This window comes from Nyctereutes procyonoides, unplaced genomic scaffold (genome assembly GCF_905146905.1).
Source record: "Nyctereutes procyonoides isolate TBG_1078 unplaced genomic scaffold, NYPRO_anot_genome, whole genome shotgun sequence".
Classification (NCBI taxonomy): Eukaryota; Metazoa; Chordata; class Mammalia; order Carnivora; family Canidae; genus Nyctereutes; species Nyctereutes procyonoides.
The window spans coordinates 12,188,484-12,211,273 of NW_026575130.1; the positions used below are offsets into that span (position 1 = coordinate 12,188,484).

A 22,790-nucleotide genomic window follows, 5' to 3' on the forward strand; every position below is an offset into this window, starting at 1 on the left:
GCTCTTCTGTAATCCTTCCAGCTCATTACTTCTAGGTAGTAGTCAACTACAGGACAGGAAGTCATATAATCTGGAGAGAGAAGGAAGCCAAAGATAGGGCAGAAAGAACTCCATTTTTCTCTCTCTCTCTCTCGTGTGTGTGTGTGTGTGTGTGTGTGTGTGTGTGTCTGTCTGTCCCCGTGTGTTTTATTTTGGCCAAAGAACAGTCCAACCCAAATATCTCATATCTTCCAACACCTCTCCTTGCTTTTGGCCAAAAGCTCATGCATTAATTTATTCATTTATTCTTTCAGTAAACAGTCATTGCAGCATTAGGAGCTAGACAGCATTCCAGGTACTAGGGTTGCAGTGGTGAATAAGAGAGTCATAGATCTAGTTTGTACTTGATTGGAGGAAACAGACAACCAGAAAACAAGTGGATCAGTAATGTGAAGTGCTATAAAACTGGCATAGGGTAATGAAAGAAGGAGGAACTGGTCAGCTGCTTCATGTGGGGGTGTACCATGACAAAATCTGTTTACTTAACAAAATAATATTTTTGGGAATCCTCTAGTAGGTAGATGGGGAGCTGAAACAAAGAGTGGACTAGAAATATCCCAGTGGGCATGATATTCTGCCTTAGGAGAGTAGGTTTTGGGGAATATGAAATTGGGGTTAGTCAGAGTTGAGAATAGGGCAGGGCAAAATAGAACAGGATATGCCAGTGAATTCTGGACATGTGGAGATCGGTACGCACGGTGGTTGTGTGACTAGGTTTCCTCCATCCTCAACCATGATGGTTAGAACTCTTGCATGTTGTACTTTGGGATGCGGTATTTTAGGAACAGAAATAATGTTTCACAGCCTACTGGGAATAATCATTTTTCTGTTTTGTTTCCTTCGTTAGTGGTTTTTTTGGTGTGTGAGAGTTACATGTAAGTGTGAGCATTTGTGAGTGGCATAATTTTTCTTTTCAATCCATCACATATTCTGTTTTAATTTGTAAGTGCTTGATGGTGGCATAGTAATCACACCTTGGTGGAATTTACAGGCAGGAGGTGTGCAGCTGAGTACTTTCATGGCTTGTTAGTCGCGCTCCCTAGAGTTTCATTTCAATAATGAAATCACTGTTTTAAGTGTAATCAATGGAAAGTGACAGTCTTTCCTTAAAGACCAAAGAGCCTTTGCTTATTTGATAAAAACTAGGAAAATATTCTTGAAAGAGATTTAACTTTTCTGCTAATTTATCTTATGAAATACTTTGATGCTCATGTACTGGGAATGCAAATGCTGAGAGAAAAGGAGCTGAGCATTTGGTAGGTTCTCTGTTGAGTCAAGTTTCTGGACAGTCTCTGTAATGGAATGTTTCTGTAGTAGGCTTACTTTCATTGCTTTGCAATACAGCTGTATTCTTTGCTGAAATATTACAATTATAAATACTATTTTTTTCTTTTATAGGAAAATGGCATTCCTACAAAGAGAGCACGAAGTGATGAGTATGAGGTATATTTAAAGGTTTTTATTTTTGTGAGTCACTTCTATTGTCCATTAAAGACCTTGATGATAGTTTGCATTTGTAAAGTGCTTCTAAAGTTTCCTCCCTACAAGATTTTTGTGTGTGTTCTGATGTTTTCTTTTCTTCTGGTATCTGTTTAAGGCAGCTAAGGCTGATCTGATCTTTTCACTTTTTTTCTTGTGGTAAAATACACATAAAATAAAATTTACCATTTTATTTATTGCACAATTTTTAAAGTGTGCAGTTTAGTGTAATTAAGCACTTTCACATATGCAGCCATCACCACCTTCATCTCCAGAACTTCATCTTCCCAAACTGAAGCTCTACCCATTAAACACTAACTCTGTGCATTCTGTGCTCTGTCTGGCTCCTGGTAACTGCTATTCTACTTTCTGTTTATGAATCTATTTTAGGAACCTCTTTACTATTTTATTTTATAAGTGAAAAACCAGAGAGAATCAGGAAATGAACCCAGATTTTAGTAGCAAGTTATTTATCGTGGTAGATAGTCTAAAATAAAGGTACTTATGAAAATTGGTCACTGTATCATTTTTTTATTGTAAGGGAAAAAGTGGTTTGAGAGGCTGTTTTAGAATTCTGGAACAAGTCTTTTGGGAATAGAGCAGAAAAAAAAGTTACACCAACTATATGTTAAAATACATGTGTTCTATATATATCTTTTAAATATGTGACTGTCAAACCTTTAATAGTTCTTGACTTAGGACCAGAACATTTGATTGATGTCTGTCATCCCATCTCATGCTGTTGATGCCTTTTTATCTTGCTGATGCCAGACAGTTTTTCCTGACACCTTCCTCAGCCTTCTTTTCCCCTCAACCTTATTTCCATTTTTTTCTCTACTCTAACTGAAACTTATGACCCCAGCCTTTGAATCTACTTCCAAAAATAGCTGCTATTTAATCCCTACCACCTTTGCCTGCCATCCATCTTGTATTTTAAACTGGTGTCCATTAAAATGGTCGTTAAACCATCTATGTTGGAATAACATAGAGCACTTGTTAAAATTTCAGATTCCAGGGCTTGTTCCATATCTACTAAACCAGAATCTCTGATGGGGACTCTTTAGTCCACATATTGAACAAGTGTTTCAGGGCATTCTATATACACTGAAGTGTGACAACCGCTGCCCTAGATGGGAGAGAATAGATATTGAAGGGTTCGAGGCTTTATAGGTTCCTGGAGACTTTGTGTATTAACCTGCAAATAGTTTTTTTTCAGTGGGATTCTGATTTTATATACAGCCAACCTAAAATTTAATTCTTCGAACATGATTCATATGTCAGAGACTGCCTGATCTTAGTCTGTAGTTAGTGTGTTTATTTATAATTTTCTCCCATTTTTTCCAACCCCAAGCCCTTGGCAGCAGCTTTTCTACTCTCAGTTTTTATGAGTTTTGGCCTTTTCTTTCTTCTTTCTTCTTCTTTCTCCTCCTCCTCCTCCTCCTCCTCCTCCTTTAAAAAAAGAATTCCACTTATAAGTGGTACCATGCAGTATTTGTCTTTCTCTGGCTTATTTCAGTGAGCATAATGCCCTAACAGTCCAGCCATGTTGTTACAAGTGGCAAGTTTCCTTCTTTCTCATGGCTGAATAATAATCCATTTTATATTAAGCATATCTTCTTTATCTTTTCACCCATTAATGGACACTTAAGATTGTTTCCACATCTTGGCTATTCTTAATAATCCTCCAGTGAATGTGGGAATGCAGATATCTCTTGACTATCCTGTTTTCTTTTCTTTTTTTCTTTTTTTTTTTTTTTTTTGATAAATATCCAGAAGTGGGATTGCTGGATCATATGATAGCTCTGTTTTTATTTTTTTGAAAAATTGCCATACTGTTTTGTATAGTGACTGCAGCAATTTACATTCCCACCAATGCACAGGCATTCCTCTTTTTTCACATTCTCACCAACACTTCTTATTTCTTGTCCTTTGATAATGACAGCCATTCCAACAGGTGTGAGGTGATATCTCATTGTGGTTCTGATTTGCATTTCTCTGATAATTGTGATATTGAGCACCTTCTCATGTACCTTTTGACCGTGTCTCTTGGAAAACCACGTATGCAATTCCTCTGCCCATTTTTTTTTTAAGATTATTTATTTGGGGGAGAGTGCATGCATGCTTACCTGCATGGGATTGGGGGAGAGGGGAGGGAGAGAGTTCCAAGCAGACTTCCTGCTGAGTGCAGAGCCAGCCCACTGGCCTGGCTCAATCTCATGACCCATGATATCTTGCCCTGAGTGGAAACTGAGTCAGTAGTTTAACTGCTTAACTGAGCCACCCAGGCATCCCCTGCCCATTTTTAATCAGATTGTTTTTTCTTTTCTCTTGAGTTGCATGAATTCTTTATGTTTTGGATATTAATACTTATGAGATACGTGATTTACAACTATTTTTCCCTTTATAGGTTACCTTTTTATATTGTTAATGGTTTCCTTTGTTGTGCAGAAGGTTTTTAGTTTGTTGGTCTCACTTGTTTATTTTTGCTTTTGTTGCATTTGCTTTTAGTATCAAATCCAAGGTTTATTTGATCTTTTAAGAGTTTGAGGAAAGGGGTGATTTCCTCCCATTTTTTCCCAAAGTATATAAAAGTTACTGACTTTTTTCATCTTATGAGTTTTTCTTTTTGGTTTTTGCAAAAAAAAAAAAAAATAGAAGGAAATGAAGGGAAAGAAAACATTTGGAGGAAGTAAATGATTCTTGCTCATATGTAGCTTTCTACTTGAAATGTGTCTCCGTGTATCTTTCTAATTTTCCAGTATATTTCAGCAGACCATTACTGGTTTATAATTAACAATAATGTCAGGATAACCAGACTAACATTGGCTTTAAAAAATTACGCGTAATATACATTTTAGCTGGAGAGGAAAAAAAGCAGGCTGAAATTCGCCCTTCAGAGATCAGGAAAAAATGATAAAGGAGAGATGGTTTGCAGGCTTAAAATTCAAACCTTATCTTTTGTTCTTTTGGCCTAATTCAAGTCGCTATGAGTGGTTTTGGTAGGTGTCATTGGGTAAAACAATTGTCCCTAGCCTGGTCTTCTCTGTCACCTCTGAGTATTCATCTGTATGCATTTGTTCTCTTATAGCCAGGCTTTCAGGGATGAATAAATTATGTGAACATCTGCCATTTACTTAGGTTTTTCTTTTTAACAGCTACTTGAGAAATATTTAAACAGGTGCTGGGGTATCTCATAAAAGAGCATAGAAAATGAAACAACAGCAAGACTGTGTATAAGGTTGCTAAGATAGGTATGAGACATACTTCTATGGAGCAATTGTTGAGAATTTATTCTTGGCTTTGTTCTTTATCTCATTATGGATTTGCATTTCTGTCATTGGCAAACTTTAGTCTTAACCAGAAAAACTTAACAATCATCATTACGTTTGTGGCTCAATTTATATTTAATTTTGTAAGTGGCATTCTTTGAATTAATAGCGTACATGTTTCACTAAGAAAGCCCCCAGATATCGTTTAGCAATGCTGTAAAACCAAAGGTTTGCAACTCTGGTTGTGTATTAAAATTGCTTGCAGAGCTTTTAAAAATAAGCAGTGCCCTGGCTCTATCCCAAAACTATTGAATTAAAATATGTGGGAGGTGGGCCCTAGGAAACCTTTTTTTTTTTTTTTTTTTTTAGTTGATCAAAGCTATCCTGGTGATTTTGATGTATGGCACAATTGAGAATAAGTATTCAATCACTGCTTTTTCAAATGATCTGTGCTAAAGGATTGTTTTGTGGTTTTTTTTGGTTTATTTTTTATCTGTTGTGAACTGATATACTTTAAAAATACAGTAAAAATGAATTATTAGACAATTGTAATTCAGAGTTCAACAGACTTAAAAATTACTCCATCAAATTGCTATAAATGTTTCTAAACGAATCAGTAACAATCAACTTGCATATTAGCTTTGGTTCTTGGCCACACTTGGTGTAGCACTGTATTAAGCCATTGCTTTGCTATGGTAAGTTGTTAGTTACTCACATCAAAATAGCATGCAGGTCAGCTTTAACCTTGAGACTTTCTCTTTGTCAGGCCCAAACTATAGGAAATTATAGACTTACATTCCTAAGTACTCCAGGAAAGGATTTTTACTCACCATTGAACTAGTCTCTTTTGCTTTAAACACTCTGCAAATTTCAAAAATGATAAAAAGAAGCAGTGGCCCTTTTGTAACTTTAGGAAATCAGAGATCACTATATAAGCAAGCTAAATGTAGAAAGGCCTCTGTCTGACTCTTTGTAAACTTGATATCTACCTATGCTGATATCCTTAATTTTATATTATGATCATAATAACTTGCTTTAAATATTGTTTTATGATTTTCAAAATATTTTACTTCATAATAATTTTTGTGTATTTTCATTTAAATTATATAATTGGTTTTATTAAAACCTTATATGGTGAGTAGGACAGAGATTATTCCATTTACTTTACAGATTGGAAAAATGAGACATTTAGCTTACATAATGGATACTGTCTCTCACTTCTGTTTTAGTTGGAAAATAAAAATTGAAACAAGTTTCTTGACTCCATTCTAGTTCTGTCACTATATTGCAAACGTATTTCCAAAAATAAAGCAACTTCTAACACTTCAGTAGTATTCACGTGACCTGATGGCTTAAATTCTACTGTGTTTTAGAAAAGTTGTCTAATTTTTCAGAAGAAATTTAAGGCATATGTAGATGTATGATGCTGTCTCCACACATTTTTGTAGGGAAGGAAACTACAGCATTCTTGCGTAAGAGAGAAGTGATAAAATAAAAGATAGGTAAAATTTTAAAGATGATCTCTCCCTTTATTTTTTTTAACTGCAGAATTTGTTTAATATGGTTGTAGAAGTACCTCGGTGGACAAATGCTAAAATGGAGGTATGGATATATTCTTTTATGATCAAGTGGAAATTATAATTAATGATATAAAAACTTTGTTTTAAGTTGCTTAACATAATATTTTGAATTTAGGATGGTTAACAATCTTCTTTATGATAAAAACAAAAGCATTTTTGTGGATTTTGAATCTAATTTCAAATAGCAAGATGTTAGTCAAAGCTGAATTTATAGTTTAAAGAGTATGTTTTCCATTTTGGCCTCTCTAGTTATACATATATCATATTTATTTAATTTTATTTAACTCTTCTTTGAAAATAATAAAAAAATTCAAGGTTTTTAAAACAGATTGTGAGATATATTTTGTTCACAAATATAATTGAAATGTATTCATTTGGGATTGATGTCAAGTTAGTTTCTAAAGACTAAATTGTCCTTCAGATTTTACTCTACCAGGAATGAAAGCATTTTCCTGGCCAGCTCTTGATAAGTGCTATCTAAGAGCATCTGCTGTTCCCGTGGTTACCTTTTTTTTTTTTTCCCTTTTGTATCTTCCTTGAAACATGAACCTATCAAGAACTTTTCCCTTTTGTCCTTCAGAATTTTATTGTTATATCTTCAGTTAGGTAAGATTCCTTATAGTTGAGTGAAATTTAATTTATGGCATTTAATTTCTTTAGTTATTTAAGTCCTTTTTATATAGCTTTGGATGAGATGGCAAGTATTACTTGAAGTTTTTTATTTTTGAAAAAAGATTTTCTTTCTTCTCTTCTTTCTCTTCTCTTCTCTTCTCTTCTCTTCTCTTCTCTTCTCTTCTCTTCTCTTCTCTTTCTTTTCTTTTTTTTTTTCCTTTTCTTTCTTTTCTTTCAGCATGCACAAGCAGGATGAGGGCCAGAAGGAGAGGAGAGAATCTCAAGCAGACTCTGTGCTGAGTTTGAAGTCCAGTGCAGACTCAGTCTTAGGATACTGAGATCATGACTTGAGTCGAAATCAAGAGTTGGGCAAAACTGACTGAGCCACCTAGGTGCCCCTCAAGTATTTTAATTAAGGATTGCTAGATAGAGGGACACCTGGGCAGACGCTCAATCACTGAGCGTTCTGCCTTTGGCTCCGGTTGTGAACCTGGGGTCCGGGATAGAGTCCTAATTGGGCTCTTCTCAGGGAGCCTGCTTCTCCCTCTGCCTATGACTCTACCTCTCTGTGTGTGTGTGTGTGTGTGTGTGTATGTCTGTGTCTCATGAATAAATAGATTAAAAAATATTTTTTAAAAAAGGATTGCTAGATAGCTGTATATTTTTCAGAATTTATATTTAGAGAATTGCCAGTGTTTTTACCAGGTTCTAGAAGAACTTTTTTGGTTAATATTTTACTAGGGAAGAGTAAAAATAATACTTTTTTTTTTTTTTTGTCTTCCTTCAGAACATTTTAGCATTCTGGCTACTTTCTATCTCAATTAGGTATAGAATCAAGAATTGGTGAGATTCTACCTGTTTTAAGCCATTTGTATTCATTACAAAATGGCTTAAGTTATTTATAGCCTAGTTTTTTTTTTTTGCAAAGCAATTTGAGTATATTTTATAGAAAGGTAATTGAAATAAAATTACTTGATGAAAATCTTTAAGTCATCCTTACTATCTTAAGATTGATAACACACCCCAGATTAGTAACAAATAGCAAGTAGGTTAATCTTTATCCTTTTGCCATTTCATTCTGTTATTTGCATTGAAAATAAGTGCGTATATAATATAGAGTACCAAAATATATAATCTGGTGTTTCCTTTTTTGGACACTTTTTCCTTACACAATACTCTAAAGTAGAAATAAGAGTTGGCTTAGTTTATTTGAAAGTATCTTTGATCAGTAAGTTGGAATATAAATATTTAGCCTGTAGTAGCAGATTTAAAACCTACATTTTGAATATAGGATTAATCATGTCTCATCCTCCGCTCCCTCTTTTTTTCCATGATCTGCTTAGATTGCCACAAAGGAGCCTTTGAATCCCATTAAACAAGATATGAAGGATGGCAAGCTACGCTACGTGGCAAATATCTTCCCTTACAAGGGTTATATTTGGAATTATGGTGCCCTCCCACAGGTAACATTTTTGTTGTAATGGTAAAACTTCTCTGTCTTCTGAAAAAAATTGCCTTGCAAATCCTGTGAACTACTTGAATTTAAATTGGTTCTGAGGGCATGTCAGTTTGAGAGATTTGTAAATTAAAAAATTTTTAATGTGGAGTTTTATTGTATCAATAAATTTTTTCAAACTATATATATGTCTATACTCAAGTTCTTGGAGTTAGGCATATAGAACACTTATATTTGGCATTTAAACACTTTTTTTTTTAAGATTTTATTTTATTTATTCATGAGAGACACAGGGAGAGGCAGAGACATAGGCAGAGGGAGAAGCAGGCTCCTCACAGGGAGCCCGATGCAGGACTTGATCCTAGAACCCCATGATCATGCCCTCAGCCAAATGCTCAGATACTCAAATGCAGATGCTCAACCACTGAGCCACCCAAGCATCTCTAAACACTTTTTTTCGGGGTGGGGGTGGGAGGGCTTGGCTGTTAAGAGTCAGTGAAAAATGTTTTACCTGCTTTATCTTTAGTCATGTCTTTGAATGTGACAGGTTATACTTTTATATATATTCATATATGATAGTATCCTATCTTATCCCTTTTTGTTTTCTTCTCAAGTTTCCTCACTCCTAGGAGATAGTATCTCCTTCCATATTATTTAGTGATCTAAACTCAGAGTAAAAAGTCAGAATGAAAAGTCTAGGTTTAGGGGATGTAGAAAAGCATCTATTTTTATGATTATGAAACCCATCTATATCAGACCATGTATCTGGATATTTAAACTTTATATTTTATTTATTAATTTTAATATTTTGTGTGAGATTTTAAAATGCTTTTGGGGAAATATCTGAGAAAAAGGAGTCTTGCTTTATCCCACTCAAGAAAACAGCTACCCATGTAGAATAAATATTTATAGGAAAAGAAGAAAGAAAATTGTTTTCTAATGGATCAGCCTGCCTTTGATTCAGTTAGACCATCCACATGGATAGATTCTTGGTTAAAACAAGCACTTCTAAAATGATGTACTAAGAATGAGAATGTCTATTGAAATAATGAATGCAGGTGTTCTGACTCCCCAGGTGCTTAAGTAGACATTCTGTTCGACCTATCAGTAAAAAGGTAAAAAAAAAAAAAAATTGTTAAGCTTAGGGGATACTGTTTGTAGGAGAGGATATATGGATGATGGGAAGGCCAAAGAAGCAGTTGAATTAGAGAAAGACAAAAACAGAGACATATAAAGTAGAATAGGCAAGGGATAAACTCAAGTTCATGTATTTTTTTTTGTGAAACATTTATTAAGGATTTATGTGCTTGGCAGTGTATGGATGTTGGGTACACAAAGAAAAACAATATACAAATATAAGATCAAAGAAGCATAGTAAGTGACTGAGAATGTGGGTTTTGGAGCAGATAGCATTTACTAGTAATGTGACCTTGGGTACGTTACTTTGTCCTTCTGTGCCTCACTTTCTCCATCTGTTAAATAGAGATGATGAAGTACCTAGTGCATATGGTCATGTTGAGGTTAAATGAGTTATTGCACATTAATCTTAGAAGAGTGCCGGGAGGAGAGTGATCACATTATTATAGCTACTGGCACTGTTTTTTTTGTTTTTGTTTTTTTTTTTAAATGATTTTATGTATTTATATATGAGAGACACAGAGAGCGGCAGAGACATAGGCAGAGAGAGAAGCAGGCTCCTCACAGGGATCCTGACATGGGACTCGATCCGAAAACTGGGATCATGCCCTAGCCAAAGGCAGACTCTTAAGCGCTGAACCACCCAGGCATCCCGCTACTGGTACTTTTATTATATGGTCTTTCCTCTAAAGGAATTTAGAGGGGATAATCAACCAAACCACTGGTTACCATGGAGCATAAGTGCTGTTAATCCATGTACTAATTCTGAGCTTTTGTAGTTTTTCTATCTAAAGTCCTGAGAATTTTTGTGCTCCTCTGGATGTGTTAGAATTTCAAGATGTTCCAACTACTATTAGTCTGTTAGGTACAGTACTACATTAATTACAACAGAATTAGACTGTAGCAGTCTCTTAAAGCATCCAGAACTCTTGCCTACTGAAGTTTACTACTCCATCCAGCATTCAAAAATAGCATTTGAAAAACTTAAATCTGCTATAGTTTTGGTCATATGAGTACCAAATAGTGGTTTCCTATTGCCAAAAGGGTAAAATATAATATTCTTAACATGACTCCTCAACCCTGCTTAATCTGGCCTCTGTAAACTTTTACAGCATTTGTCTTTCCTTGCTTCCATTCTACCACAGTGACTTCTTTAGTGTTTCTAATTTCCCTTGGTTTTATACCGAACCTTCATGGAGGTCCTCATTCAGTACATATTATATTAGTGCCTGATGTTTGCCAGGCAGTGTTGTAAGTACTGTAGGTAAAGTAGTGATAAGAATGACAAAAATCCTTCTGGGTCTTTTATTCTAGATAGAGTGACAAAAAAGTAAAAAAAAATGTGTAATGTGTCAGATAGTGGTAGGGAATGGGACTAGGATATGTTGGGAATGTTGTAATTTTGATAAGGAGAAGGCCTCAGTGAGGAGGTGTTATTTGAGCGAAGACCTCAAGGAAGTGAGGGACAAGTAGTATGCATATCTAAGGGAATCCAACAAGAAACACGTGTAAAGGTCCCAGGGTGGAAGTAGGCCTGGTGTGTTTGAGTATCAGAAAGAAGGCCAGGGGATCCCTGGGTGGCGCAGCGGTTTGGCGCCTGCATTTGGCCCGGGGCGCGATCCTGGAGACCCAGGATCGAATCCCACATCGGGCTCCCGGTGCATGGAGCCTGCTTCTCCCTCTGCCTATGTCTCTGCCTCTCTCTCTCTCTCTCTCTGTGACTATCATAAAAAAAGAAAGAAAGAGAGAGAGAAAGAGAAAGAAAGAAAGAAAGAAAGAAAGAAAGAAAGAAAGAAAGAAAGAAAGAAAGAAAGGCAGGCCAATGTGGCTAGAATGGAAGTGAGGAAGAGAAAATAGACCTGTATTTTCTCTGCCGTTTTTAACCAGAATCCTTACCATCCTTTTAAACCCACACCCATAAGTGCATGTATGATATGAGTATGTGTGTGTTAGTCTTCAGCAAAAGAATACACTGTAGATTGCATAGAAGTTATTTACCAAACAATAACTAAACTAATTAATGTTTATGAAAAGTTTAAATTAGGCCATTTGTTTATGGGAAAGAATAATTGTACCTAATATCTTTTCACTTCATTGTTAGTATCAAGACAGAATGAATCTATTAAAATGATAGCCAGCTCCTGGTCCTGTTTATATTTTTTATTTCCTCTCCAGCTTCTCATCCTTCTTTTGCTCCCTCACTCCCACCTTGGCCTTCTCACAATTCCTCTTGTTCTCCAGGCACACTTAGGCTGCAGGCCTTCACAATATTTATTGTGTCCTCCAGCTTAGAACACTTTCTGCTGGGAACATGGCTTTACTTTCTTACATGCTTGCTCATAAATCACTTTCCTTGTGATGCCTGCCCTGAAAATCCTTTGGAATTTTAACCCTGCTTCCTGAATTCATATTTTGCTTCCCTACTTTTTTTTGCCACTTTCTATAGAACCTACCAACTTTTTTTTTTTTAAATTCAGTTTGCCAGCATACAGTATAGCACCCAGTGCTCCATGTGCCCTCCTCAATGCCCATTACCTAGTTACCCCATACCCCCATTAACCTACCCCTCTTCAACCCTTTGCTTCCCAGAGCTGTGAGTCTCTCATGGTCTTTCTCTCCAATTTTTCCCCACTCAGTTTACTCTCTTCCTTTATGGTCCCTTTCAGTGTTTGTTACTTCACATTCCACACCACATTGAGTGAAACCATATCATAATTGTCTTTCTCAGATTGACTTATTTCAGTCAGCGTAATACTCTCCAGGTCCATCCACATCAATGTAAATGATAGAGAACCTACCAACTTCTAACATGTTCCATAATTTAGTTATTTATTATGTTTATTGTTGATTTCTTCCAGCTAGAATACAGACTCCAGGAGGACAGGTATTCTGTTTGTATTGTTCATTGGCGTCTTCCAACTAACTGCCTAGCTTAGTACCTGGCACGGCGTAGGTGATTAATCAATACTTGATGAAAGAATGATGAATTTATTGTGTGTATTATATTTGTTTCATAGGTACATATAGATACTGGATTTTTCTGTTTTCTTATGATTTGTCTTTTAACAGAAGGAAATTTGTTCAAAATTGTTACCAGGCCAACTGCACTTGGAAGAACATTAAACAGCAGTTTGCTTAAGTAGCAGTCTCTCTTCCTTAGTGATTTGTCAGTGTGCTGTCATTATTTCAGATCTTTAGCTGTCTATACTGTTGAACCTTAATAACTTCTCCCTCACTATCAGTAATGCCTTCCCCAAAATTTGTGTTTGGCCTGAGCAAAAATTTTGTTTTCTCACAGTTCTATTTCTGTGTATAATGGATTACTCAGTGTTACATCTTCTGAATGAATAGTTAAAAGACCCATTAATGTTAATGGAATAAATAATGTTAAAGGAATCATGAAATTTAAGATTTTCTTAGTGTTTTTTATTTTCTTGGCAATTGAACATTTTTTTTAAAATCAAAGTATGGTTGACAAAATGTTACATTACTTTCAGCTGTACAACACAGTGATTGGACAACTCTGTAGGTTATGCTATGCTCAACACAAGAGTAGCTACCATCTGTGACCATACAACACTATTACAGTACCATTGACTCTATTCCTTATGCTGTACTCTCATCACTGTGACTTACTCATTCCGTAGCTAGAAGCCTGTACCTCTCCCACTCCGCTTTACCTATTTTGCCAACCCTGTATGCCAGCCCCCCACCAAAATTTCTTCAGTCATAATGTAATATGGTTCTGTTTTTATTTTGAATTTCGTTATAAATTTGGTTCATTGACCCCAAGTATCATTTAGTACCACTTATTAGCTTTATAACCTGGGACCAGTGACTAAATCTCTCTAAGCCTATTTGTACATCTATATCATCATACCATCTACCCCACAAGGTTATTGTCAATATTGAATGAGATAAGGCAAAATGGTTAACTTCGTAGTGAGTTCTCAGTATTTTCTTGATGATGCTACTGTTGCCGTTGATACTTGTTGCTAATAGTGAAACAACTGGTAGTGGCTTTTGCTCCACATTGAATCTCTTAAAGTACAGGTAGTGGCTAGGTGGATCCTACTTCCCTTGACTGGGTTATAGGAATCCTGATTAATCAAGAAGTAGTTCTTGAGAAGCCCTGTATATACAGCTCTGTATAGTTCAATGATTTTTTTGACTTAAGGACCAGAGTATTAGGATTGCAAATGTATTGCTTAATATTTGTAGATTGTAAGGTAATCATCTCAAATGTCTGCACAAGGATGAGAAAGATTTGTTTTCTTATCTGTATGGCTAGATTAATAATCTGTATATTCAAATTTATTTATTTTCATAGCTTTATAACCATTCTTTGTATGAGATTAACATTATTTATATTTCTGTTGATAGTTTCTTTTTTAAATGCTTTTCCTGGGTCCATGCTAAAATTTTTCTATATATGTAATATATAGAGGTATTTATTGGTAAGTGTATGCTTATAAGTCAGATTGCTTAATTGTGAGTTACACACTTTTTTTTACTAGGAATTCCCAAATTGCTTACAAAAGAAATTGTATTGATATACACTCCTACCAGCAGTATATAGTGTCCTAAGTGCCTTATATCCTTATCCTTGAACATGAGTTTGAACTGCATGGGTTTGAATCCACTTATATACAGATTTTTATGGTACAGTACTGTAAATGTATTTTCTCCTCCTTATGATTTTCTTGATAACGTTTTCTTTTCTTTAGCTTACTTTAAGAATGTAGTATATAATGCATGTAACATAGAAAATAGTGCTGTCTATGTAATTGATAAGGCTTCCTGTTAACAGTAGGCTGTTAGTTAAGTTTTGGGGGAGTCAAAGTTATACTCAGATTTTTAACTGTGCAGGGTTCAGCATCCCTAACTCCTGAGTTGTTCAAGGGTCAGCTCTATTTGGCATTATTGGATTTTAGGTTTTTGACATAGTGTCTCATTAAGGTTTTAATTTTTATTTTTCTGATCAGACTAGGTTTCTTCTTATATATTTATAAGTCATTTATGTTTTCTCTTTGAATTACCTGTTCCTGTCTTTGGCCCATTTTGTATTGGGTTGCCCTTTTTCTTATTTAGTTGTAGAAGTTATTTCTAAATTTTGGATGCTAATCTGTTTCTTACTTTTGTGAAGCAAATAATAAATTTTGGAATTTCCTCTTGTGGATATTGAGCCATTTTAGTTGTTTTCTCTGCCTAGTTATATAGTTAAAGCTCCACAAGAGGGCGTAATCAAAATTGTAAATTTGTCAAGATTTCTTCTCCTGGTGCTTGCTTAAAATTATACTATATTTTCAAGTTAAGTTAGAAGTCATTTAATGTGAATCGCTTTTGTAATAACAACAGAGGCCTGTGCATAAAGTATTAAAGGCAGGGCTGGAAATAGAACAGTCTGGTCTTTTTGCTGCAAGGGAAATCATGAAGAACTTGCCTTTAAAGTGTCAAGATTGGGATCCCTGGGTGGCACAGCGGTTTGGCGCCTGCCTTTGGCCCAGGGCGCGATCCTGGAGACCCGGGATCGAATCCCACGTCGGGCTCCCGGTGCATGGAGCCTGCTTCTCCCTCTGCCTGTGTCTCTGCCTCTCTCTCTCTTCTCTCTCTCTCTCTCTCTGTGACTATCATAAGTAAATTAAAAAAAATAATAAAGTGTCAAGATTATATAGCTTAGGAATTTTGCAATTATGCACTTACTTGATGGGAGGAATAAATTGATAGATAATACTGAAAGTGGAGTTCTGAGAGGGATGTAGACGAACTGATTAATAATTAGGGAGCACCCACTGAAACCAAATGAAGTCTAGCTTATATGAAGCTTTTTGTTTTTGTCTCAGTTTAAGGAAGGAGTTTCTTAAAATTAATGCTGATCAAAATAGAGTAAGTTGTCTCATGAATTTGTAAGCTTCCTATTCACTGGTAATATTCATGTGGATGATAAATGACCACTAACAGTCATAGAACTCAGGGCTGGGATGTATCTAGCAATTGTCTTATGTGGGCCATTTTTTTTTTTTTTAGTAGGTGAGGAAACTGAGGTCTGGATATTTGGGCCAAGGTAATTTGTGACTGAAGGAGAACTGGAGTCTAAGTATCTTCCTTTAGGTCAGAATGACTTTACCTATCACATTTGTCCCCTTCTGAGAGTGGAAGTAAACTTAAGGGAAGTTCAAGAGAGGGTTCTCATATCAGGAAGGAAGAATCTCGCAGATATTTTCTGATTCTGCTTCTAGGTTTTCTGATTTCAGTCTTCACTCAATCCCATCTTGGTTTCTCCAGCACGTCAAGATTAATTTTATAGCATATTTGACAAATGCTGTACCATTTATTAACTTGACATTCTTCATAGTATTGGCTATACCCTCCAGTTCATCTCTGTTTCTAACTTCTGTCCCAGAGTACCTAGGTACTCAATAAATATTTGCTGTGTGAATGGATGCGTACTTAGGAGATTCTGTAAGAGAAGGTATTTAAGAGAAGAGAATCATGAAATAGAATACGATTATATCTGAAAGTAATTGCCATTCAGTTGCTGCTGTTATCAAAACTTGGATATCATAACATAATGGTTAATACCTTGAATTCTCATCCCATTGCCACCATTTAGAAAATGTGAGCATTGGGCAAATTTAAATTCTGTGTGCTTCAGTTTATTTGTAAATGAGGTCAACAATAGTATCTTCCTCATGGGGTGGTGTGTGTATGTATATGTGTGTGTGTTTGGTTGTATCACTTAGAAAGTGTCTCTCACCTATAACCAGTATATGAGGTTAACAATTTTGTTTATTCTTGTATTTTACTATTAATATTAGTATTTGAGGTAGTGAAATGTTGGTTTACTGATTTATTTTTTTAGCAAGGTGGGGTTCATTTTATTCCTAAATATATTATAATTTGGACCAGAAGGAAAATATTTATGATCAGCTATAAATAAGAGTATGTTTTTTTTAATCATCAGTATAGAATTAGAGGCAATAAGCTTGGGTAATCTGAAATTATCTCTAGATAACAATTTTGAGGTCACTCCATCTCTGCACATCTTATAATGTAAATCTTAGGAAAATAACTTTAGGAAACTTCTACAGTTCCATTTAGAATCCAGTAATTATGAGGCTTTTTGGGAAGGATGGTGCCTAAGGGATAGTTAAATTTGGTAACAAATTTGTGTTATGCTGTTCATTTATAAAAATGCCCATGTGTATATTTTGTAACCAACAGGGTATAATCTTTACAGTAAACTTAAGAGTTGACATCTTTTCATGCTTTTGTCAAGGTCTTGAGATTTGATGACAAAGTAGAGGATTTTTTAAATGGAATAAAATGAGACAAAAATAGATTTTTCTTTTGTTTGGTGTAGATTGTCTTGTTCTTTAGTTTTATAAAGGGAAAATTAGGTTTCTTCTAGTAGAAGTTACTTAAAGAATTGGAAGCTTATTTTCATACCCAGAGAGGCAGACCTAATGCTATTACCATGCCCAAGGAAGCAATGAATGATAGAAGCAACAGTTTGGGGAGCCTGTGGAAGCGGTGCAGACAGTGGAAACCTCTGAACTGAAACTTGAAAAGAGCATGAATTTACATGCTGACTCAACTTGGAAGAAGAGTATGTTTGGAAATACTGCCCACTTTCAGATGTGATTATACAGAAAAATGAGAGACCAGAGGGAGGAAATGATGTAAATCTGTCTTAATTATTATATATTTAGGGTTGTCTTGGCATGTTGACATCGAGCCTGTACAATTTTTGAGAATTTTCCCTTTGGATTATGACTATAAAACTTTGTGATCATGTGGAAAGATTAAGATATATTATAGTGGGTATTAACCTATGTTTCTCCCTCTCTTCTCTCCTTTTTTTTAGACTTGGGAAGATCCCCATCGAAAAGATAAGAGTACAGACTGCTGTGGAGATAATGATCCTATTGATGTTTGTGAAATAGGCTCAAAGGTTTGTTTTCTAGACTATGTTATTCCATTATGTGTTCTACTCTGTTCATGCCATAAAATTTCAGTTCTCTTTGGAAGGAACCAGTTCCTCAGCTCTCCCAAGGTCTAGCCTCTTGCTCCCTGAGATAGGAGTCCCTTTTTGTATCTTTATTTCCTTCTCTTATACTGGGGGTTTGTAAACTGCAACCCTTTGCAAGTCAAATAGAGTGTCCCACCTATTTCTGTCAGTAGCACAGGTATGCCCATTCACTTGTGTTTTTGTCTGTGGCTGCTTTTGCACTGAAATTGACGAGTGGCCACAGAGACTATACCATCCACAGAGTCTAAAGTAACTGACTCTCTGACTTTTACAGAAAAGGTTTGCCGAGTCCTGTTTTCAGCTTCCTTGCACAGCATTATCCAGACAGGAAATTCAATACTGAACAAAGCCAACTCATATTCTTGTTTTTGTGTCTGCTTCCAGGTTGCTAAGACCTACTGGGGAAGAACAAAACCTACAATTTCATAGGTTGCTACTATTTATAGAATTCTATGTGTTTTTTGATGTTTTTCTATTTTCTGTTGCATTTATTGCAAATATTTGTTCTTCTTTGCAGACATTCAGTTCCTTGCATTTTGTTCTCACTTAACAGCAGAACAGATTGTCTTGTAATTTTGTAGAGGCCACAGGAACGAGCTCCTCCCTCATCTTTTCTTTTTGGACTGTCAAACTGCCTGGGTTTACAAACATTGTATCTTCCATCTCTTCTGCTATGAGAACTATCTCAACATGTAAGACCAAGGCTTTCACCTGTACTCTGGATCCTGTCCCTTCCTGCCTCATGAGTGATAGTATTTTCTTATCCCTTCCCTGTTCTGTATTCACAATTTCTCTTTATTGGCACCCTCCTCTGTGCTTTCTTCCCCTTCACATGAAGACTCATAAAAAGAGTTTTCAACACTCATCTGCACTTTCCACTTAATCTGCAACCTATTTCAAAATTGTTTCCATGCCCCCAGCATTTCTGTGAAACTGCTCTCACCAAGGTCTACTAACTTTCTTCTAGCCAGATCGAGCAGGCTTGTTTTATAGGTTTTGTCTAACTTGAACTCACTGTGGCATTTTATACTGTTCACTTTGTCTTCCTTCTTGAAACTGTCCTTTACTTTTACTGTATCATACTGTCTTGGTTGTACTCTAATTCTGCTTCCTTCTTGGTTTCTTTTCAAGCTCCTTCTCTCTAATTCATAGGTATTATTTGGCTTGAGGACTTTATGCCTTAGTCCAGCTCTTCTCTAACTGGATTTCCTTTGATTTTTCTTCTCTGAAAACAAATTTTTTATTTTTCCCTGGTTTTGTTTTGTTTTTTCTTTGACTCAAATTCCTTCAGCATTTAGAACTTTTTTTTTCCAGTGATATTTATTGTTCAAGAAAATTGTACTTATATTAATGGAAATAAAATCAAGCATAAACCTTCCCTCACAATCCTCCTATCCTAGTAAGTCATACAGTTTTTATCTTCCCATGCTTTTTCCTCTTGGGATAAATATATAAACATTTCGATTTTGTTGGACATTTTTTCCAGTTTATTTTTTCTTCTACACTTAATATAGTTAAAGGTCTTCCTGAATATAGCTCTCCCTCCCCCACTTTTTAAAGATTTTATTTATTTATTCATGAGAGAGACACACAGAGAGGCAGAGACATAGAGGGAGAAGTAGGTTCCCTGTGGTTAGCCCGGTATGGGACTTGATCCCAGGATCCTGGGATTATGACCTGAGTCAAAGGCAGCAACTCAACCACTGAGCCACCCAAGGTGCCCCTAGCTTTTCCTTTGTAATTTTTTTTTTGATAACTGGATATGGAAGGCAGGGTTTCTAGAATGGCCCCTTAAAGATGTCTGCCCTAAGCCCTAGAATCTGTGAATATGGTAATATGTTACTCCTATGATTGTATTATTTTATATAGCAGTTTACTTTAAAGTAGGATTATCCTGGATTTCCCATATGCCGATCCAGTGTAATTAAATGAACCTTTAAAAGTATGGAGCTTTCTCTTGCTACTGGCAGAAGAGGAACTTAGAGGTTCAAAGTGTGAGAAGTACTGATATGACATTGCTGGTTTGAAGATGGAGAAGGGGGCATTTGAAAAGGATGCACTTGGCTTCTAGTTGCAGAGAGCAGTCACTGGTTGGCATCCAGCAAGTCAATGGGGACCTCCGTCCTACACCTACGGGGAACTGAATTTAAGTGGAATCATTTTTAGAGCTTTCAGATCAGATCCCAATCTGTGAACCAACTTGATTTTGGCCTTGTCAGGTTGTAATCAGTCTTAGCCATGTTGTGCTTGGACTTCTAACCTGTGGAAACTGTGAGATAATAAATTTATACTATTTTAAGCCTTTAGGATTGTCATAATTTGTTATACTACAGTAGAAACACAGGATAACAGTATTTGAGCAATTTTACTTTCCATGGTTTTCTTGTATTGTGTAGGTCCAGTTGAAGTTTTACCTCATTGAAATTCAGAATCAACCTAGAAATTTTGTTGTAGATCACCACTTATATTCTGCTCATATTAGGCTCCTGAGAGGTTCACAGTTGATAAGTGTGAGCTGATACATCTATGTAGAGACCAGAGAGAGAAAAAAAATATATATATATATATATATTTATTTATTTATTTATTTACTTATGATAGTCACAGAGAGAGAGAGAGAGGCAGAGACACAGGCAGAGGGAGAAGCAGGCTCCATACACCGGGAGCCTGATGTGGGATTCAATCCTGGGTCTCCAGGATCGCGCCCTGGGCCAAAGACAGGCGCCAAACCGCTGCGCCACCCAGGGATCCCAGAAAAAAATATTAATATCTGTAGAAGACCTCTTATGTTCTAGTTCATGTATGTGTTATAGCCTTTGTTTTTTACTTCAAGGAATAAGTGATACAGTCTCCATTTTACTGTTGAGAAACCAAATTCTAAACTACCATGTGAAGTAATTTGCTTAAGGTCACCTTTAAGAATAGTGGGGAAAGAATTCAGCTTCATAGTATTTAGGACTTAAAAAGCCTATCTTTTGAAACTTTTTCCATAATAGCTAGAAAAGTTGGTGATAACCCTAGTCTGATTCTACCTAAAACATTTGAGGCACATCTCTGTTGTTTCAGAATCTCAACTCATTTTTCAAACATGGTGAACTCTGTGATTCCCAAAGAATCAGTGACAGACTCTGAACTGGGAAAATAGGTTTCATCTTATAGCCAGTGCAGTTTATTCCTTTAGATAATGAGACCTGAAATAACATTTAGTAAATATGAAGTAAGTGTCAGTCACCATGTAAAGAATAGTTTGGTTGTTGGTAGGGCACTTCTTTCTTTTCTTTCTGGCTGTGTGAAGAGTCCTTAAATCATCTGTTAAGGAACATAGTAGTAGAAAGTATTTTTGAACACTATGTTGTAAATAGACAAAGGGAAGGGAGCAAAGCCCTGGAAGTTGATAATAGAGTTAAAAACATATTTATATATTTTTAAGATTATTGAAATTCCTTGAGGGATTATGTATTATTCACTTGATATCTAATACCATGTGTTCTGCATAAATTTGTTGAATTGATTTAGAATAAATTGAATTGTAGGGCGTTCATAAGAATTTTACCAGTTGTTCTTAAGTATCTTATTCCGAGTTTTTGGTTTGATTGAGAGTTTCCTTTCCAGTCTTTAAAGGTATTATATACCAAGACAATGGTTTATCTAATCCTTTTATGTTGCTTATGAGATCAGAGAGCATGCTTCATTCTGATGAATTGACAATCGCCAGACATGTTTCCTGCTTGCCCTTGTAACTAAACATCTCATGTCTGCTCTTATGTTGTATGAAATTTCGAAGTAAATTATTAATTTTTGTGAATAAAAATAAAATAATTTACAATGTGCTTTTAAAACTATACATGATTCCTAGGATTTCTGATAAGACATCCCTGCCACCAGTCTTCTGCAGGGTCCTCAATCGGCACTATTGACATCTTGGATGGATAATTCTATTATAGGGAACTGTCCTGTTCAGCATTCCTGGCTTCTTTCCACTAGATGCTAGTAATGTAATACCTCCAGACATGCCAAATAGTCTCTAGAGGGCAAAATTGCCTCTGGTTGAGAACCAGTGTTCTAGTTTATCACTGAGTTAACCAGCGTGTCCAGCCTTACACTGGTAATTATGTGATAACTTCACATTTGAATATTTTTGTTTATAGAGGATCTCCTTGCATTAGTTGTGTGAGTCTCCCCAATAAGACTGGAAACCTTTGAGAAACGGACTGTTTCTTTTTATATACATAGTGTTTAATATAGTGATGGGTATTTAATAGAACTTAAATATGTGAGTCTGGTTAATATAATTGTGCATATTTCCCTAAAAGTGAGATTTTGTTTACTTTATAAATTGTCACACTGATCTTTTATATAATTAGTTCTAACTAATTGCAAGTTCTTGTATATTTGTTTTAAGATTTTAGATTCGTTTTGCACATCTTCTGAAAGGATTTATTTGATTTTATGGTTTTAGATATCTTATTTTTTTCTTCAGATTTCAAGACACAAAAGTGATTTTCTTTTGCATATCTTGCTTTCCAAATGTAAAGCGGCATTTTGAGTCATGGGGGGATTTATTCTGAAGCATGTATTCAAATTTTAGCCTGCAGTGGAATTCTGTAGAGCAAACCAAACCTTTAAAAATAAAGGGATGTAGAAAGAATGCATGAATATAAACTTGTCATTGGCAACTTGAGGGAACCACTGAAATAACTTTAACACTTGGAACATCTGCTTCAACATCATGCATTTCTTGGTTTCTTTTAAAATCTTTTTAAAGCGTTTTTTGAAACCTGTTTTATCTGTATTTTTAACATATTAATTCTTTTACTATCATTCATTATCTTCTTGAGGTTGTATTCTAATATGTTAAAAATCTACTTTTCACTAGTAGCTGATAAATGTTTGCAAAAAAAAAAGTAATTTAGAAGGATTCTCAGGTCTCTTTTTTATCCCCAGCAGCAAAAGCGAGGTTTATACTATGTAATGATATACATAGGTTTATTTTCTGTTTAGTGTGAACTTCTAGGCCTAGTACACTAAATTTCAAGATCTATAAATAACTTCAGTTTCCAAAAAGGGATCAAGATACTTAATTCTAAAAGGCTATCATAAAAGGCTTTATGACTTTTTACATTATCTTTAATTATTAAAGCTTTATTAAATTGCAGCCTATAGCGCTTTAATCTTTCATATGGGTT

The 22,790-nt window shown here is 35.5% G+C and overlaps 1 protein-coding gene across 3 annotated transcripts in view; it reads left to right on the plus strand.

Moving 5' to 3' along the window:
• Positions 1-22,790, plus strand: part of PPA2 (inorganic pyrophosphatase 2) — an 81,861-nt gene that overhangs the window by 15,486 nt on the left and 43,585 nt on the right. Inside the window, exons 3-6 of one of the 3 annotated variants that reach the window (XM_055342334.1) lie at positions 1,438-1,482; positions 6,336-6,389; positions 8,323-8,442; positions 17,440-17,526. In XM_055342334.1, the coding sequence (XP_055198309.1) occupies positions 1,438-1,482; positions 6,336-6,389; positions 8,323-8,442; positions 17,440-17,526 (306 nt within the window). The remainder of the gene's footprint in view (positions 1-1,437; positions 1,483-6,335; positions 6,390-8,322; positions 8,443-17,439; positions 17,527-22,790) is intronic. The other 2 variants (XM_055342335.1, XM_055342336.1) reach the window with 2 other exon arrangements.